At 45.0% G+C, this 20,505-nt stretch overlaps 1 protein-coding gene across 1 annotated transcript in view; it reads right to left on the bottom strand.

Moving 5' to 3' along the window:
- SLC9A2 (solute carrier family 9 member A2) overlaps window positions 1-14,020 on the bottom strand; it is a gene marked incomplete at both ends in the record, with an annotated part of 32,584 nt that extends 18,564 nt beyond the window's left edge. The window contains 3 exons of the mRNA XM_082484266.1: window positions 1,930-2,180; window positions 7,682-8,145; window positions 13,744-14,020. Of these exons, the coding sequence (XP_082340392.1) occupies window positions 1,930-2,180; window positions 7,682-8,145; window positions 13,744-14,020 (992 nt within the window). The remainder of the gene's footprint in view (window positions 1-1,929; window positions 2,181-7,681; window positions 8,146-13,743) is intronic.
- Window positions 14,021-20,505: the final 6,485 nt, after the last annotated feature.

Here is a 20,505-nt window from a genome sequence, read left to right as displayed (position 1 = left end):
CTCTGCAGTTCAAAGCTTAACAAAACGCGAAAAGCACAGGGCAGATTTACTCCAAGGGGATGCGGAGATTGCAGGAGCTCCAAGCCCCTCAGCAGCACTGCTGGGAGGGGGCACGCTCTACCTCTCACGGCAGCTGAGACACCGCGTGGCTGCAGAGGGCCCTTCCTGCCCCCCCCGGGCGCTGTCACTGATGTACCCAGATCTGCCAGCTATCACAAAATACATTTGCAGACCAAAAAACAAAAACAAAACCATACAGGACATTTTAAAGATAACTTATTTTCTATTGGGCTGTCGGAGGGGAAAAAATACTTTGCGTTCCCTCTTCTGTTTTGTACCCACGCAGGGGCCGCCGTCACCAGTGAAAAGGAACAGGTCGTTCGTGCCACGGGAAGCACTGGTGCGCTGGCTGCAGGCACCGGCATGCGGTGGGTCCGCTGAGCCACCAGCAGACCCGGCCGTGCCCTTTCCATCGCATCCTGGATGCAGCATGTCCAAATCAGTATTTTCATGCACACGGCCACAATTTTTTCCATGTACAGTTTAGCCGCATGTCTTTGGTTTAGAAGCCCTTTAAGTATTTGATCATAGGATGTCAAGGGCATTTGACTTAAGAAGTGGAGGAAACTAGAAACCACACAAATGCTATGAATAGAAGCTAGGGAAAGAGATGGCACATTTATGAACTCGGTCAGAGTGGATGCATATGTTACTTTATTTAGGCTCATATCAGAGAAAGAAACCCATGCAATCTGTAGCTCTTTACTTATATTAAAGTACTAACCCCTCCCGTTTCATGGCATATTTCTATTTTTATGCTACTGAAATCATCAGCTGTAAGTTTCCATGCAAATTTCTTCCCAGCCCCAGAAAACCTTATACTGGCCTGGCTGTGATATCAAACCTACCTTCACTTTTCTAAAAGATAATTATCAGATGAGGCATTATCAAGTATTAGTGATACTCAGAAGTAACATCTGAGCTTTCATAAAAAGCTATGCTCCTAATGCCTGAATGACTCATATTTCCCACTAGAACAATACAAAGTCATTAAAGAAGGTCGGCCTTTAAAAATATTACTTGGAAGCAGAGCAAACAGTTCAAGTATATCAAACTCTTTCTAAAGTTGAGGTTGTTACAGTATAAACAGCATCAAGCGAGAGGCTGTGCTCTCTCTGAAGTCCAGGAGTAAAAAACCAGGAGTGAAAATATTTTTATTTGGTGGAAGTGGGAAGAAAATATTATTTTATACATAATGATATATACAGAGAGCATTGTAACGCACAGGCACACATATCAAGATACTGAAGGGTTGTATCACCATAGGACTAGATTCTGCAAATTTTACACTCACCCAATCCTTTCTGCGCTTGTAATCCAGCAGGAGTTTGCCTTAACGATACATACATTGTCTTTATTGAATGGTACTTACTGGCTGCTCACATGACTAAGTGTAAGACGCAGTTTCACAATATATTGGCATCGGAAGTGAAGCCAGTCCATGAAGCTCCCAGCCACCTCTCCCACTCCCTCCCAGCCACCACTGCCCCTACATCGCTGTGGGCCACCCCTCAGCCATGCCATTACGACCGGTTGTAGGGTCACATGAGGACACAAGTCACCAAACTCATCCAAGTTAAAAATAACCCCACTGAAAATACAAGGGATTATTTTTAACTTGGAACATTTCAAAGATACGGTTTACGGTGTGATGCCACGAACAGTTTTAGTGACACAGCTGGTGTGGTGGCAAGCTGAGAGAATGGGATGGAAGCGGGAGGGGAGAGGCCGGAAATCCTCAAGCCAGCATCGCTGCCATGCACCATGGAACGATGCCACATGGCAAAGTTTGCAAAATCTGGTCCTCTCTGCAGTTTCCTTTGGCATTCTTACTTGGGTGCTATTATTACTGAAGTTTGGGGTACTTACGCCATGATGCCCGAGAGATGAAACATTTCAGCTGTTATGTATGACAAGTAACTGTACAGGAAGACAAAGAGTGGCTCAATCACTCGGATTTTATGGGTGAAACGGGTGGTAAAGGCTGCTACAAATCCCAAAAGGATTCCAATCAATACTCCACCGATCCCCACTATAAAGAAGTTAGCAATCCCAGCGAATATGTCAATAACCTTAATTGTGCGCATCTGGCAGAAAGACTTGAACAAATTGTACAGGACCTATGAGGAAAAAGAAAGCACATTATGTTTCTGAAGTCTTCTTCATTTCCCTTCGTGTCATTATGTTCCCCTCCTTCAATGTTGAACTTTGAATTTCTCTGTCTACCTCGAACTCATGTTAGAGATATGCTGCTGTTTACCTATGGCATATTACTTGTCATCCATAAATATCAGGGAGATATACAAAGAAGGGTAAATACCACTATTTCCATTTTTGCAAATGGGACAGGTTACTTAATTCTGCCATTCTGCAGGCCAGGAGCAGAGAGAGCTATCTAATCCTTCTTCAAATTCATTTATTTGCAGAGCTTCTAATTCCTCCACAAATGGCCATTTCAGATTTTCCCCAGAATCAAAGACATTTAAAAAGAGGAGGAAAAAATACGGTTTCATAATCAGCGAAAAATCCCATTATTTTCAAATGTGTTTGATCTACATAAGACACCAAGAGCTGCAGTACTGAACTGGACCATAGATCCATCTGGCATGGGATGGGAGGGCAGAGGGTGGACAGTGACCACTCCAAGGAGTACAAGAAACATGGCATCCATGGAGTGCTCTTTCTCTGACTTATTAACTGTTAGGAATCCAACGGTTTAAAGACTTTTCAAACTTTATATTATTTCTAGAGATTTGTATTTAATTCCCATTAAAAGAGCTGTTACCATGTGTTTGCCCAGTTTAATTTTCAAAGTGTTTGTAAGAACCCTCCCAAACAATCTTGGTCAATGGGATTATCACATTTTCTTAGTCAGAGAACCTTCTTGTTTTACATAGGAAACGGAACGATGTAAAGTCCACATTTCTCCAATATCCAGTATGTTAGTTACCACAAAACAGACAACAGTGGAATGGGTTACTCTTAAAGAAACCTTAAAGGGTCTCCCCATTTGCAGACTTAATTGGGAGATGGAAGCATTGCCCGGTGCTGCATGTATGCTCCCAGCCAGGTGACACCACGATGGCCACACAGTCCCCTTGCAGAGACCTAAACTTGGTCTCAGGCACCCATTCCTATCACAGTGGGTTCACAGTCTATGCCACCATGGTCATAATGACTCGTCTTGGACAGCTTGCAGGAGTTAAACCTCTGCTTTCTTTCTGGACTTCTTAGTAAACCAAACAGGTTTCTCTATCAGAAATGCTATTTGAGAGAACAATTTTTTTTTTTTTTTTCAGCACTTGCATTGTGCCAGCAATGTAGGTGTTTGAATAGTGAGTGACTGGGAGGGACTTGACATGTTTGCAGTCTTGTGACTTTCTGTCATCTCACATGACAGAAAGTAAGTTGTTCAGCTCTTCTTGGCCAAAATGTGGTAAGTCTTACAGAGGTAAAAGTTCTCACTACAGACCAATGCAAAGACATGGCCTAACGGGTCCTTTGGGCTAAGTGAAAGGAAAGAACTGGAAAAGAAAAGAAATAAATATATTCCAGAGCAAGCATGAAAAAAGAAGGTTAAATCAAACCTAGCACGGTCACCAGCAATTTTCATTACGAAGCAACAAACAGGACAAGAGCAGGAGCATGAACTATTTAATTGATAACAACGATGCCCTCAGGAGGGGTCCATCTGGGAGAAGTGTCCTTTTTCACCTGGACAAACCCCTTCCTCTTGCTGCTCTGAGGCAGACTCCCAGACTTTTTGCCCTGTTCCTTGTTACGATGTCCTGTGCGGGACAGGAAAGTAGAATCATAGGCTCCACTGGTTTTCAACCTGTTTTGACTTGTGGACCTTATGGATTTGCATGAAAAGAAGTATACCAGAATTAGACCTATTGAAAATAGATGTGCCTTTGTTAGTCACTTTTTACAAGGACCTCTCAGTCTACAGACTCCCAGGACTCCACGAATCACAGACTGAAATAAAAATACCCTTGACTTGTGTTGTTTGCAAGGAGAGGAGTTTCCCCGAGACACTTGTTGAAACTTGGGACTACCCCAGAGTTGTGTTATTCCTCAAGACACCTACAGAATTTGACCTGGCAGAATACTCCCTTGGGATGTATTAGAGAAGATTATTATTTTCTTTAACTGGAGTTTTAAATAGACTTTTTTATATTTTAAAAAGTAACTATATAAATATATATAAGGCAAGCCTCCAAAGTAAGGCCACTGAGAGCTGCTTGTAAAGAAGCATGTAACTTTGATCTGCTCAAGCAACAGCCTTTCCATAACATCACCTCACCCTCACAGCGAAGAATTCACCCGGCGAACAGAATGGAGCCTGTTGTTTCCACATACAGACATCCCCATAAATCTCAAGTCTGTTGCCGTAAGTTATTTGAAAGAAGAAAAGCAATGTTCTCCTCTGTACCTCGGATCAAAACCAGACCGCCGTGGTAGAAGCAGCAGCTAGGACTACGGAATGTCATGAACACGATTTTAATCTCGTTCCTATCATTCTTTATTTACACTGCTGCAAATGAGATCAAAATCAGGTTCACTTCCCTTTTAATCTACAGCAGTTCAGTTTTACAGCTCTCTCCAAGCTTTCAGGTGAGTTAAACAACATCAGCTCTGGTCACATTTTGTAATCATTCGGTATGAGAACAGGTTTTTGTTTTTGTTTTTTTTTCCAAGTTCAAGATTTGCATTTACTCAACATCCTTCAGCTGAACTCACTGAAGGTTACACCAAGGAACATAAGTCACCAATCACTTTTTAATCGTGTCTCAGAGTATCTCTGCTCTTCCTAGGCCCTACTTGCTTGTTTTTATCCGTTCTCAGTTGCTAGTTTTTAATTCTGAAATTACTTTAAAGCACACTAAAATAATGTTTTCAGTAGAGGTGGAATACAGAGCACTGCTGTAATGTTTTCTAACACGGGAATAATATTATTGTAATGACACTGGCTCCTTCTTTGTGATTTTAAGCCCAGAATTGGAATTTGAACTGCTAACACTCAAGCTCAACTGTAACCTTGCCATTTAATATCACTGTGCTAGTTATCACTGGCCCAGTCTTTTGGTAAAGCACCGACTCCGAACGAGAAGACAACCGGCAAACGTTGTTCTCAGCCAAATTCAAGCTCCAAAATTCCAACAATGGGGGGAAAGGATCATCCAAATACACCAGCATATCGCACAAAACTAGCAGGCATGTCTGAGAAATGCAGCAGAGCTGAGATTCCTGAGCAAGCACACCTTGCTTTGTATCTAAAATGAAGGTGTGGTGGCAAGTTTTGTGAAAAGGGAAAGCACAGATGACACTGCTCTCCTAATAAAGGCTTTTATTAGGAGCAGCCAGGCAGTGCAAGTGGGATAGCAGGAAGAAGGGCTTAAAGTATTTAGAAAGTATGTTGACTACAGCCACGCCATTCTGCACTGCCCATCTGTGTAGCCCCTGAGGATTTTTTGATACTGCAGCGGCCACAGCAATTAGGCAGCTTCTGGGAACGGCCAGCCTGCCTCCATCTCCTCTCCTGCTTCATCCCCGCATCCCACCGGAGGCACCTGCCGGGGCTGGTGGGACTCAAGGGCTCCAGCAGAGGAAAGGTGGAAGGTGCTGAGCTCTGCCTGCTGGCTGGTTTTGTCAGCTCTCTCGGTGACACAACGAGGGCAGAGGATGAGAGAGTATTTATAAAACATCGTCTCCTTTGAGCAGATAGCGGGGTAACCCCGGCAGCACCACGGCGAGGACTGGTCCAGCAGCACCCCCATGGACGGGGGAGGCGAGGTCCTCTAAGGACACCCCACGGGGGATCTGTGTGATGGCCTGGGTCACGTTTTAAGTATAATCACATGATTGCAGGTGTGCGAAGTCATAACAAGGAACCATTAGCAGGGCCTGTGGAAACCACTTGATCTCCCGCCAAGTGCTCCCTTTGAGCGATAGCTGGGAAGTAAGACCCAAGGTACTCTAAATGCCTTTCACCCCTTCATGAATATATGTATGGCCAGTTTGTACGCTGGGCTGGGCCTACAGACTCCTCAGAGTATCTCCCCTGTGTTAGGGCACCTGGGCAGGCATGCCGTGAGAAAGGACTACCTCCAAAGAAGGCGATAACGACGCCTACAGGAAAGTCATGCATCACGGTTATTAAACTGCCATGCCAGCGCCTATAAAAATGATGTTTTGGGAGTAATTTGCCATCGGGCAGTGGCATGCGTGAATACTTCCGTCATCAGGACGCGGTGTTTTCCTAGCAAATCTTGTTGGATTAACTGCTGCTCCAATGGAAAGGTGATTGATTTTGTGATTGGAAAAAGTGATTTTGGTTGGAAAAATCCCCCCCCCCCCAAGAAAAAGTTTAGCATTAACATAAAAACAGACCTTTTTCCCCCAGAAAAACTTGTGTGAAAATTCTACCGCATGAGTGCCCATTAAGAGTAAACAGAGACAGACACAGCCATGGGTGAACTGCTAAGCCTTTTGAAATTCAGTATTTCCACCCACTTTTTTTTTTTCTGGACTGGCTTAAGTACCAGTTTAGTAATGGCAGGCAGTTTCAGCTGTGAGCTAGTGAGAAAAGCCAGGCTTTAAGGCAAGCCCGTAAGAGAGGATGCGATTCAGCTGGCTGGATGGCAACTAAATCAGGAAAAGCATGAAGTGCAAACGAAAAGAAACAACCAGTATTCCCATGGACACACGAGAAACGATCAGTACCAAATGATCAGATTAAATGAGGAGATATACACGTGCTAAGCAGGTGGGGTAAAGTCTTAGAAAAGGGGAAACCCAAAGGACAATTGTGCACAGTGGGACAGAAATAAAAAGCCAGTGACAGAGACAGGGAAGGTGCGGACCCAATTCTTGAATCTTTCTGATTCTTCTGGCATATGAAAAAATGGACCTCCACGTCTCACAGAACAGAAAGTGCGCTGGGACATAGGTGGCACAGGCAAGATTTCAAGTAAAGCATGGATGAATGGGAGTAATGTCCCAGCCATGGTGTCACCAGGTACAAATGAGTGGCATTGGGGGTGTTAATGGAATTTGCAGATCGCTGTCCTCAGGTCAGCACCACAAACGCAGTTCAGCTAGTTAATGATTAGAAATTACTGCTTCCAGATGGTTGTCCTATCTCATCTGTAGCCTGGGAGAAACGTATTGGTGGTCTCAGGGCAGTTCCAGCTGGGTGGGCACAGGCTAGCATCAACCAGGTGCCGTGCCATCTCAACGACTTGCCCGTTCTCCCTGTCAAGGTGCTGGGACACCCCACATCGGACCTACTCCCTCTCCTGTCCAACAACATTTCTGCAGGTGAGGAAAACCTCCAGTATCAGATTACAGAAGTAACAGAATTCAAAGATACAGAAACTAAAGAGATCAGGTAGTAAAATCCCTAGAGCAAATACGCTACCATTACACATTACTCTGGTGTAGTAAACCCACTGTAGTTTCTAAATCTAAAGTTTAGAGAATGACATAAACACATTAGCACTCCTGGACTTCCATCTATTAGCAAACTGTAATAACCAGATACAAAAGGATCTAATGGAGTGGCATGCAAACAATCATTTATCACTTTTATCAACTAATCATTTACCAAGTAACTTACCACAGTTATAGCATCATTCAGCAAAGACTCTCCGAACACCAGGATGTAAAGCTGCTCATTGACATGAATATTTTCAAACACGGCTAACACCGCCACAGGATCCACAGCTGAAATGAGGCTGCCAAAGAGCAAATTCTGCAGCAACGTGATATCAGTCAAACCAAATGCACTGATCTGGCAAATTCCATAGAGTGAAATTCCAATGCCGATGGCGTTCCAGAGCGTGCCCACCACGGCATACCAGAATATGGTACCGAAGTTCTCAAAGAAAAGACGAGTCGGCATAAAATATCCAGCGTCGAGTACAATGGGCGGTAAAAGATACAAGAAAAAAACATCACTGTTCATTACAGGTGGGGACTTCTCCTCTGCTCCAAAAATAATCCCACCAAGAAGCAATCCAACCAGAATGAGGAGACAGCTTTCAGGCAGTATTGAGGGCAACTTGTGATAGAGATGAAAGCCTTCAAAGGAAATTCAGACACAAGAAAGTAAAATGGTTATTTGTACAGAACCCAAGAGATTATTCTGGATTCTGTAATCTTAGTTCCTATAGTAAACAAACAGCAATTGCAGGGAAATTTCATTTTCATTGCAAAGACTGAACGGGACCACCACAACAGGTCAAGGCAAACCTGTCAACTAGGGTAGTTACTTCAGTTAAGTTGGTGGAGAGTCAATTTACTAGCTAGACGTTCCAGTTAATAGCTAGGCTGGTGGGAGCAACTGTGTGCAAGGCTTCTGTTTGTGAAAGTGTGGGGATTTTTGTGGCGTGGAATCCTCCAGAAACACGATGCAAACACTTTTTCTAGAGCAAATTACATCTAGATAGAGAAAAAAAAAAAATCGTACTAACCACCCCTTCCTCCATGCACAGCTTCATAAAGGAGTTTGAGGAGTACGTTCATTTCATTTTTAGAAGTTTTTTAGAGTCTCAAAGCTAAGGAGGGGAACTAGCACATGTGACCTGCACCCAGCCACCCACGGTCACTTCCTCGGCCACCACGAGGAAGCATTTACAGCCACATTATTATTCATTTTTAGGAGAGCCTCCAGATTAATTTCACAATAACCAACATGTTTTCCATAAAGTGATAGTAAGTTGTAGCCTGTATTACTATGCTCGTTCTTCTGTATTATATGAACTGCAGTAGTGTCAGGAGTCTCTCATAAAGATCTGTGCAAAGTACTGAAAACATAAATAAAAAAAGGTTCCGATTGAGGACTTAATGGTTGAATGTTCCTTAGCCTGCCAAAACTCTCAAAAAGCCATGCAGTTTTGATTTAAAGATTCCCATTACTTGCATGAGTTGACTGTTTTCAGGATGATTTTTGGTAATGAATGGGAAAAGTTTTGAAGGAACGTACTCTGGCCAATCTAATGGAACGATCAACCTTATGCACCAAGGTCACATTCCAGGTCCCGGCGATGCCAATCTTTTCCAGGCTCCTCCTTATCTATATTTGGCCTACATAATTATACAGAAAACTATCCACACCCACAAGATCCCACAACTCCTGCGTAACTAAAAAGCATTTAAATTATTTTAAATGAGAGCTGCATGGAAACACTGGGTGTGGTAATAACGGGCGTCTATTTCAGTAAAACTATTTCAGTAAAAATCACACCTGTAGTCGAAACAGTTAAAGTAGTGCAAGCTTGGTATAGTTCACATCCAGTTTCCCAATTTGAGGCTTCTGTATCTTGGAATACCTATTTTGTTAATTCTCCTTTCATTATAGATTTTTTCCAGGTAAAAGAAAGTCTGAACTTATAATTAGGAAAAACAAATGGTTAAGAAGGACCAAAGGGAAAGCTGTTTTAATCTACAGACTTTTTACTTACATATTCTGTAACTATTAAAGTTACTTTTTAAAGTAAGATGCTCAAGCTGCATTTTTTTTCTCCTTTCTGGATGAACACAGATTGCTTCTTAATATTTAGAAACACAGCCTATGTGACACGTTAGAAGGACTGTCAAATTCACGGTCATTCTTCAAAACTGGAGTCAACAATATCCTATATTGGCAGAACAGGTAATGACCCTGGAAACCCAAGAATTTGTGGTTGAAGACTTGACCTTTCAGCCACTTGCACATAATCATTTTATGGTTTGTCTTAGTTTCTACAGTGGCAGGATGCCAAAATTTCCAATATAGTGATTGAAGTTTCCTCTGAGTAAGTAGATTTTGCTAAAAGAAAAAAATTTTTAAGCCCTTCAAAAGTATCTTAAATCATTTTCTCAATAAAAATTGAAGAGGAGGGAATTTTTGTAAATGCAGCTTTTAATGCAAACAAAAACCATCCTGACCAGTTGTAATGCAATGGCAATGAGAAATCTATTGTGAAAATAAAAGTAGAAATCTTTTCCTTTTCTTCTTTGTAAGTCACTCTTTGGAAAGTTCATACCCTCTCAGAGCTTTTGGGACTTCACCTCATCCTTACAGGTAACAGAAAGGCTGCCACCGAGTTAAATGTGCTTTTTAGCCACATAAACAGCATCAAAACTCTCTTAAGAGAGTGCCTGTCTCCATGAAAGGCATTCAAAGGCAACCAGGGACAGGCTGCGGTTCCCCATGTAAGGGCAGAGAGCTAGGATTTAGGATCCAGTGCACGTCAGTAGAGGCGCAGGTGCCTTGCAGGATGAGGGACATTTTCCCTGCTCTGCCGGACCCACAGCCACGTGGTCAGGAGCGCCCTGGGAGCAGATGCCCTGCAGTACATGAATACTCAGGGTTTTATGCTGAACCTGGGACCACAGCTACTTCCTCCCCTTCTGACCCTGTTCTTGGGCTCCTGACTACGCAATGACCTAACTTCAAGAGGATGGAAGATGTTTGCCCTCAGGCCATTGGGCATTAGAACACTTGCCTGAAGTGCAAGGTCAGTATTCTTCAAGCTAAAAGTCCTTAGACTCCTGGTTTCGTACTTCTTGGGTGACATCCAGTGCACTCTGATGATGGAAATGGCACTGAGACGGTGTACTTCTGATTATACGTGAGTTTTCCAAGGGCCCTCTGAACAGCTTAAATCTTTTTTCAGGAGAGAAGTGTTGGAAGGATATCAGCCCAGTTCCCAGAAGAAGCACTTCTAACTGTGCGTTTGTGATTAAATGTAGGAGTAATGGGAATCTGGATCAGTCAGACAACTTTTTGCAGGTTTAGTAGCATAAGCATGAAGCAAAGTTGGGAGGTAAAGTAGACTCATCTCACTGCCTAAAGACTGCGGCATACTTCAGGTGCACTGGCTCCCACCTACTATACTCGTGGAGTCCATCAGCGTGTTAGTAACATACCTCCTATACGGTATCACCACGCAAGATACTAAGTAAGTAGAGGTAGCCAGAAAATAACAATTCTGTTCAAGTCAATTTCTTAGATTTTTCAAATGTGCCCTTGTTCTATGCTGGAATAAAAAGCACCATGTTTCTAATGTCTGTGAAAATGTACCTTGCCAAAATGTTCAAGTTCTGCTTGACAACTTCAGGTTTTCCTTTCTCGTGCTCTCTCTTTTGCTCTCTCTAAACCTATCCTACAGCATCACGATCACAGCCAGGACCTGAGAAACCTTTCAGATGAATCCCCGATAAAAATCAGTAAATGCTGGAACATTGCAGCTCCAGTGAGCAGCAGTGTTTTCTGCGAAAACACATTTCTTCGAAAAGCCTCCCGTCGGGCGCTAAGCAGGTGCCGCGATACAGTTGTTTTTGGGACCCTTCACGTGCTGTGAGAGCTGTTATTAAATGCGACCCTATCTTCTGAGCTCCTTGCAGCTGAAAAGACCTTAGGGCTCCGGTCCTAAAGGTTTGCTACTCAGCAGTGCCAAGCGTAAGCATTCAGCGCCTAGCCCCAGAAAGGAATTTGCGATGCCAGATTAAGCACCGAAGTTTCCTGGGCAGTGCAGGAGTCTCGAGGTGGATTTCACGCCGCCTGGCAGGACAGAGGCGAGATGCCTGTGCTGCCCGGCAGGGAACTTCTGGGGAGAGGAATGGACCGGAGAGCCTCCTCGGGGCTACAGGCAGTGAGACGGGCTGGAAAACCCCTCTCCATCCCTTTGAACTGAGACACATGGCCCACTCTTAGTAACGCCGTAGGATGTGGCAGAGCCGACATTTCTGTGTCTCGGTGGTTAAAGAGAGATGACATTTCCGTATCTCGGTGTTTAGAGAACTCTGTCCACCGGGGCTACCTTCGATATAAAAGAAGGCACATGCCAGTTAAAAATCGCCGCTGTGGGAATGTGACTTAGGAGCCATGGGAGTCTGTCCTGGGAAGGTTTACCTGATGCGCTCGCCGGATAAGGAAGCACAGACGGAGCTCCAGGAGCAAGAACTGGATGTTCCTAATTCCAGTCCCGGAGTCAGGGCACCTGCAGATAGGTGTGGTGAAGCTGAGCGCTGCCACACCTACGGCCCCTCCTGGGTCCGGCCCTCATTGCTTAGCGCACGCACACTTAGAACAGTGCAGAGGTTGTGCCCTAGATTAGCCACACCAGCTTTCATTCCGTATAACTGAAAGGATTTAAAAATTATACGCATTTTTTCCTCATCTATGCTCTTTGCTTGTTTATTGTACTGCAGTCAGATTGGAAAATTAGTCAAGTCACTTGTTTGGTTTGTTTTTTTTTTTTACTTTACCTATGCACTAGCAAAATATCATGATTGTCAGAATGTATGGTCCTACAGAAATTAAGTATTATTGTGTATTTATGTGTGTTTACAGGTTTCAGATGGCTTCCCTGTAATCTTTAATCAAACAGAAACTTTTTCACGAGTCTTAGCTTATTCAAGAGTTCTTGCTGTAGCTAAACTCAGAAGCCAGAGCAATTTTACAATACTCAACTGGTTGAGATAAGTTCTTTACCAAACTCCGTATTTACTGGCTATTACAATTCATGATACATTTGAGTGTATCATATTTCAACTCTGTCCTGATTCTGCAAACACCTAAAAACATACTCAAGATTAAGCATGCATCTTTAACGCATTAAGAAACATGCATCGTGATACATGCATCCTTAAGGGATGCAACGTACAATATTTCTGCAGAAAGTCATGAAGCCATAGCAAGTTGCTTGGGTAGAGGATCAGGCCCCCAGCTACAACACTAGTTGTGGCAGGAGGTGAGTTGCAGAATCCTAATTACCTGACCACTAACTAGAATGTGACACAGTCTATTTAAAAGTCCCAAGTAGAAGTCAAAGTTTTAAGTTTTATCAAAATGAGTATGATCATAGCTTTTATTGTAATCTGAGCTGCGAAATCAAGACTTTTGAATCAAACAAGTGGAGCATGAGCAAACCTTTTTTTTTTTTCTCCCATAGCTTTATTCCTTCCATTATCTTCTAGTTAAGAAGACACAAAGTTCATCATTTGTGGAGATCTACTGATTTTTAAATAGCTCTCTAGCACACCTTCACCTGACATTCCTTAGGCTATCATAGCGTACTCATTCTTCTGTTTGGGACATGGAGAGATAATTAAAAACATTATATATAAGCTGCAAAAAACACAGTGAAACTATGCAATACAAATATTTTCCACATGAGGGAAGAGGTGGCCTTTCTTACTCATTCAGTGCCGTCTTTTTTGTCTTTCTCGGGAAGAAAGTGAATGGTGGGAAAGTACAACGAGGAGGCTCACTCTACCCTCATAAATAATTGCTTTCCATCGATCCGTCATTATAGCGGGCGTCATTTTAAGAGAAAGAAGCCAGTGCTCAAATGACAGCGGGGGGATGAGGGAAAAGTCAGTCGCGCACCGGCTGAACTCCGGGTTTTTCAGTCCTCGCAGCGCGGGGTTAGCGCGGGGGCTGGAGGCGACCTCTCTTCTCCTCCGCACACGCTCCGAGCCGAGAAAACCCCATCATTTGCCGCCCAAATCACGCCCGGGCATCCCGCCCCGCCAAGGAGCATCACCCTCCGGCCGCCCCTCCACCCGCGCCCCCCGCCGACGGCCGCCGACGGACCCAGCGCGGCTGCCCGCGACGGGCCCCGGGGGAGGGGGGGGGGCGGACGGCAGAGGGAGGGGAGGGGAGGGTGGCCCGACGACGGCCCCGCTCACCGATCTTGGCGAGGGAGGCCAGCAGGATCCAGAGGGTGATCTCGAAGGGGATTTGCACGTGGGGGTAGTCCAGGGTGAAGACGTGAAGCCGCGTCTCCTCGAAGGCGGTGCCGCTGGGGCTCGGCGGGGTGCCGGTGCCCATCGCCGCGGCGCCGGGCAGCTGGCTCTCCGAGGTGGCCCGCGCCTCCGCCGCCCCGGCCGCCAGCACCGCCACCACCGGCACCAGCAGCGGCAGCAGAGGCGCGGCGGAGCGCCGGCGACCGCCGGGGCTGCCCATAGCGTCCCCCGCTGCCGGCCCGACGCGCCGCTGCCCTACGGCCCCGCACCGGCCGCCGCCACCATCCCGCCGCCGCGGGCACCTGCCGCCGCCGCGGCCCCGCCGGCTCCGCCTCCTCCCCGGTGACTGGGCGAGGCCCGGCCCGGCGCCGCCGGCCGGCAGCGGCGCTCCGCTTCCCCCCCCCTCTCCCCCCCGCCCCCGGCGCGGCCCGGCCCCGGGGCCGCCCCCGCCGGGCAAAGCCGCCGACCGGCCCCGCCGCCGCCGCCGCCGCCGCCCCCGGGGCCGCTGTCAGGCGCCGCGGGAGCGCCCGGGCGGGGGCCGTGTCCCCGGCGGCGGCAGGTGCCGGGGCCGGGTGCGGGGAAGGGGGGTGCGGGCAATCCCCCCACCCCCCAGCGCATCCCGGGGTGAAGGGGCCTGCAGAGGTGTAGGCGTAGCCGGGGCGTGTTCTTTTGGCTCCGAGTTACTTGAAAAGGCGGTTGTATGCGGCCATATAAGTACACAGACACATAGATATTTGTATAAACCAATTTAGAGCGTTCACACACTCCATAAACATAGACCGACATATACACGCCTATATGTACACACACATTACATCACTAAAAGTAGGTATATGTATATAGGGAATATATATGTATGTGTCTGTACATACAGATACCAAAATTTGTATGTAGATATATACATATGTATGTGTATAAGTATATATATTTTAATTAAGTAATTTTAAGTATATATATTTTAATTAAGTAACTTTTATATATGTATATACGTATGCATATGCATACACATGCGTATATGTGTATGTATATGTACATATATATGTTGCCGTTACCAAATACAGGAAAAGTGCTTCTACCAATTATATGAAAGTCAGCATTCTGTTCCCGCTAATTAAGAGTTAAATTCTGCTAACTGAGAGAGTTAAGAGAACATATTCTATACGAATATAAATATGTGGGTTCATGCATATGCATATACTTGTCATATAATACATAAGATGTAATTATACGTAGCATATAGTATCTAGTATAATATATTTAATATATAAAGTAATATATGACTATATGTATTGTCTATATGTTGCCCCTATCAAACACATGACAGGCACAGTCCTGTTCCTGTTAATAAGGAGAGTTAAGTCTGTTCATTCAGAGAGTTAAAAGAACACACCGTGTAAACTTATATATGTGTTCATACATAAAATCTGATATATGTGTATATAAACATAGACCTAATAATATAGATACATGTGTGTGAGAGAGAACGAATGTGTTGCCAATATTAAACATGCGATTGGCAAAAGCCTGTTCCTGAAGGCACTGGGAATTTGTCCTGAATTTAGCACGGCCGGTATTCCGTCAGATACTGCTGAGCATCGGCTTTCTCTATTTCCTGAAAGAATGGAATCTCAGCCACGATGTGCTCATGACTTCACCACTTGTGAGTAAGACAGTATTCCAAAGCTCAAACTCATAAAATCTTTATAGCACACCACTCTGCTTGCCTTTATAGCAAAGCAAGTCTGTCTTGACTTCAAATAAAACAAAAAGCAGGTAGTATGAGCTCTCCTTTTTTTTTTTTTTTTCCCCAAATGGCAAAAAGTAACCAGTGGCTACGGTTTCCATAGTGAGTTAAAGTTAAAACTCAGAAGCAATTAGCTGCATATCTGTAGCTGTCATTTACCCCCAGAACCTGAAAATAGGGCACTAAGCCTACGGTTTTAATAACAAATTTAAAAACATGACACAAATAAAAGGGTGTTCTTTATTTTATCTGCAAGTCAGCCAGGAGAACACGTTTGAATATCAAACCGGTGCATACACCATCCAACCCTCTAGCTGCGTGTGATATCTTCATAGGTTTTTTTATTCGTAATATTAGATTCTCTGAAATAAGAGAAACAGATAAATATTGCCAATTCTGAGAACATTTCCTTTATATGGAAAAAGATACAAAAAGAAAACGCTCTGTCATTCCTGAATCTCCTGGTCCGTCTCAAAAGACATAGGACATAGGTCCATAAGAAGAGAAGTCTAACCCTCAGGTGAAAGAGATAACCTTATCTCTCACACGCAAATCAGACTGTAAATCATAAATTTGATTCGGTCTAAAATCATAAGATCTTTAATTGTAGCTGCATGTCTCATTTTATGACCTTTCCTGCAACTGAAGAAAGCCTTTCTGAAAAATACAGTTGTGAAAGTGTCACCACCTGCTCTCCTAAGAGCGATATTACAGACCCTCACCAGTTATCTGCCTGCAGGATATTGCACGGGACTGAGAACTATCTTCAATAATGTCAATGAAAAAGCATTGGCAAGAGCAAACTGGCCAAGGCTATTGGAAGCATAGTCATTTATATACCGTTCCATCGACCCTTTTCTCTAATGTGACCTCATAATCCCCCTCTATGTTGGGATTCGTACCCCCGTTCAGTAGTCACAGCATAAATAGGCTGTAGAGCAGGGAACTGGAGCACCGTCCGATAGCCCCGCAGGCGTTTGGAGATCGTGAACAACTGGCTGAGGATTTGCAGTTCGCCACAAGAGGGGAAAGAAGCCTTTGGGTGAGAAAGTGCTGAGGCATGAGAAGGTGGAGGAAGGTCTCTTCTCATGGGAAATGTTCTTCGTTGCTGCCCTTTTCATCACGGGCAGTGAGGGATGACAGAGCCCGGCTGCTGCGGACTGGCAGAGACGGAGTGATGCTTTGGCACCCAGGTCATGCCTTTACAGTCACAGTTTCTCCCAGACACAGGAATACGGACCCTTCCTTGGGGCACCAGCCACGTATTTGCCATTGTTTGTCCTCTTACTTTCCTCTTCTCCAAAAACAAAAGGGCACAGACAAAAGAAATCCTTCTAGCTCTGACACTGCTGTGGGTTGGGGTATTAGGCTGATTTTTATTTTTTTTTTAATAATATTATGAAAATGAGAAGTTGGTAAATGGGAAGAAAAAAAAATGAGGGAAAGACGTCATTAATCCTGAGGCTGGTGATTTACATGCTGGTAATAAAAAGGGAAATAATACATTGACCCGGACCCCAAAATGCTGGGGGAGCGAAGAAAACTGGAGTGGAGGTTAATTGCTAAAGTTGATGCTGTCTGTTGTTACAGCAAAATAATCTATTTTATGGATGGACTGTACAGAAGAGAATATCCAACATTTGGATGGGAATTGCCTTTATGGCATAGCGTGATACAGCAGGAAGTTGGACCAATCTTTGGAGATTGTTGAAAAAGGTGCAGTGAAGCTCAGTACAGTATGAGGTGCTGAAGGTCTTGTGGAGCTTCTCTCAGTATTTGCAGCCCGTGCTGCTTTCCATTGCCACCAGCCCTGTGCAGCCGGTCCCACAGATGCTGAAGGGTTTCACCGCTCGTGGAAGGTCTTTAAATCCAGGCAGAGATTTGCCTGAGAGAGCAGGGTGGGGTATGATATGCCCATTATCTCTGCTTCTCCCAGGTCGGATGAGACAGCCAGCAACACTCCCCTCCAGCACGGCTCGCACTGCGCCCAGCCCTGCTGGTACCTGAGGGCACGGCCGGGGACATCGTCACACGGAGAAAAATATTCCCGAGTCTCCAGGCTGCCCGGGGAGGGGAGGGAGGAGGGTCCCCTCAGCCTGGCAGAGCGATAGAGGAGACGTGAAGGTGTGTCCCTGGCGCCACGGTGTCTCGTCATGGCTCTGCCCCTGACAGCTCAATGCATCTGCTCCCGCTTCAGAACAATTTTCTGTCGGGTCGCTCCGCACCATTTCAGTGATAGCACAAACAGAAAGCACGTACGCCCCACTTGCCTGATTGCAACTGATCCATAGAGGACCTTCCCGCCGTGTCCCCACCAATGCCTCATTGCCCACGCTGTGCCGTGCCATCTGCACCCGGGTGCACTTTCATCTCTCTAATTCTGCTCGCAGGCATCGTCTGCTTTACCAGAGACGGTGCTAACAGCATTTCACGTGACAAAGTGCACGCTATTTTATACATCAAGATGGTAACTCACCTAATTCAGTTTGCTTACCTTTTAATCCATTTATTGATTGCTACTGGAAATTACTACCAGAGGAGGGAAGTGCTGGGGCTACCCACAGCGTGGCGTTTGGGCAAGGGAGGCATGGGTAGTCACACCACGCAGGCTTGCACGAGTTCAGGTGGTTCATACAGGTGTTGTGACTGTTTAGTTCGACTTTTGCTGTAGGAGGCATTGGGACTTTTGCGTTGTAGGCACGGCTTTGAGCTACAGGGTTGTATCTCATCCGTTATGTTAAGCCAGCTTTATCTATATAGTGGGAAAAGATTTGTCTTAATTGCTGTTATCTGCTTTCACAATGAAAAAAAAGAAAATCATGCTGATTCTAACAAATGAGAATTTTCACTGTGTCGTAAATTTAGCTCCATTTTTAGGGAGGTCATATTTTCCTACTTAATTTTGTGGCCTCTCTTTGATATGAAGGAAGCATTTCTTGAAAATGATACTGTGACTATTTCAATATACTGGATCTCCTACGACAAAGAGTCACCTATACTGTCATAGGTGTTGTCTAGTGAATATGATCAAACAATCGAAATGGTTGGGGGGAAAAATCATAAACATATTAATAAATATTTGTCCGTAGTTTTCATTGCTGTTTTAGTATGACAGACATTTTCAGCAGATTTAAAAAAAAATATTATATTCTACTGCTGATATTTTATTTTGATAGAAATTAACTCTGTGCAGAAGAGCTTTTAGGTCACATTCTTCTTAAATTTTCCCTGACACAGCCTAGATAGCCATATTGTAACATCTGTGTTCCTGGTAGAGAAGAAAAGTATAAATTCACCCTTCTTCCGAGACACTTCTCTAAAACAGACGGAAAGATTTTCTCCAATTTTCCCCAAAAGTATAGTACAGGAGACTTAAACACAGATTATCTTACTGAAATACATCAGTGTGTTACTAAAATAAATTTGTTAAAAAATCTAGTACTTCCATTAGAACACAGAAGGAAGTTTTGAGGTTTTCTCAGTTCTAAAGGTGGTTCTTCTTGACTTCTGCAGCTGCCCGGGAATCACAGTAACGCAGGGCAAACCTGTCCCTGTGGTACATGTCACCGGGATGTTCAAAGAGTGAAGGGAGAACAGATACCAAGGACCTGACATAGATCTTTTTTACTTATTTAAAAATAGCTTCAGTGGAGATTTCAGGGTTATAAAATACAAACATGCTTGCCTGAGAGTTGGTTTCTCTGGGAGAGGAGCTGGTCACTCACCCGCACGTGCTACGTTACAAAAACATTTCTCAAAATCTCTCTTCCATTAGGGGTTAGACTCTTTTAATGAGGGCTATGCCATCAGGGCCTTGACCATGTAACTCTGTCTCCAAATCCATTAATTAGTGAAAGAATATCTCAGCTATCGAGTGATTTATTATATGAAATCAATAGTCCATTGAGGATGTGTTTTTCCACAGCCTTTTCCAGGGCTGCTTAGCAACCCTCCCCATAAACCAGGTCCACCAGAGGCATTATACCTTCCTAATATGGGCACTTTAATGGCAGCAATTTACTTGCGCAGGTCTGAACTTTGGTAAGCCGTTTTAAGGCCCTCATGATGTCAACTGTTGTGTCTGCACAACTCGGTTTTTTGAATTGGAAAGGGGGTTGAGAAAGGGCACGGGTACCGGCAGCGGCCTAATTTTGCAGAACCGGAGGTGCGGCGGGAGCGGCAGCCTACCTGCCTGCAGGCGCCGAGCATGAAGCAAGGAGCACAGCTGATCTTTTTTAACCTTCCAAAGTTTTTTTTAAAAAGATCTTTTTTAACCTTCCTTTTTTAACCTTCCGTGAAGGAAGCAGCAGCGAAGCTGAGCACGAGCTCGTGGCGCAGAGCAGCGGCGGCCAGCGCTGAATTCGGAGTGGAAAAACTCTGCTTTTTTGGGGTCCCCTGAGGCTGCATGCGGAGGCTGCCGCCCCGCGGCACCGGTCGTGGTTATTCCAGCCTGAAGCCCTGAGGGAGCAACACGCTGCTGCTTCTGCGGATTATGGGCAGCCACCTCCCCAGAGGCAGAGCTAATCTGGGTATCAGTGTAATTGCACCCCTGTGAACACGCTCCCGAAGGTTTCTCCCGAGGCCTTCCCTAGCCGGCTGGTGGGTACACCGGCACTTCTGCTCACCATGAGTAAGCATCTCCAGCAGGTTCAGCCAGGAAGCTGTGGGAGAGCATTTTGTGCCTCCTACCAAATAACGGAGAGGTTTTTGCAGCGCTGCAGGGCATCGGCATTAAATATCATCCTGAAGAACAAAATAGGGACCCGCCATCAGCTACTGCAGGAGGGCTGAGTGATGTTTCTAACCCCAGAGGGGCACTTACAACCCAAGAAGGCTATTAACCCATGAAGTTAATTTTTGCCATTGCTTGAAAGTAAAGTGCACTTCTTCTGTTCATAAGACGGGCAAAATCATGAGGAGCTGCCTGGGGGAGGTTTGTGCTGTTTTTCCTTTCTTTCATT

This window comes from Vanellus vanellus, assembly GCF_965231255.1.
Source record: "Vanellus vanellus genome assembly, chromosome: 1".
Classification (NCBI taxonomy): Eukaryota; Metazoa; Chordata; class Aves; order Charadriiformes; family Charadriidae; genus Vanellus; species Vanellus vanellus.
Note: the sequence above shows the minus strand (reverse complement) of the source record. Positions and strands in the feature narration are given on the sequence as shown.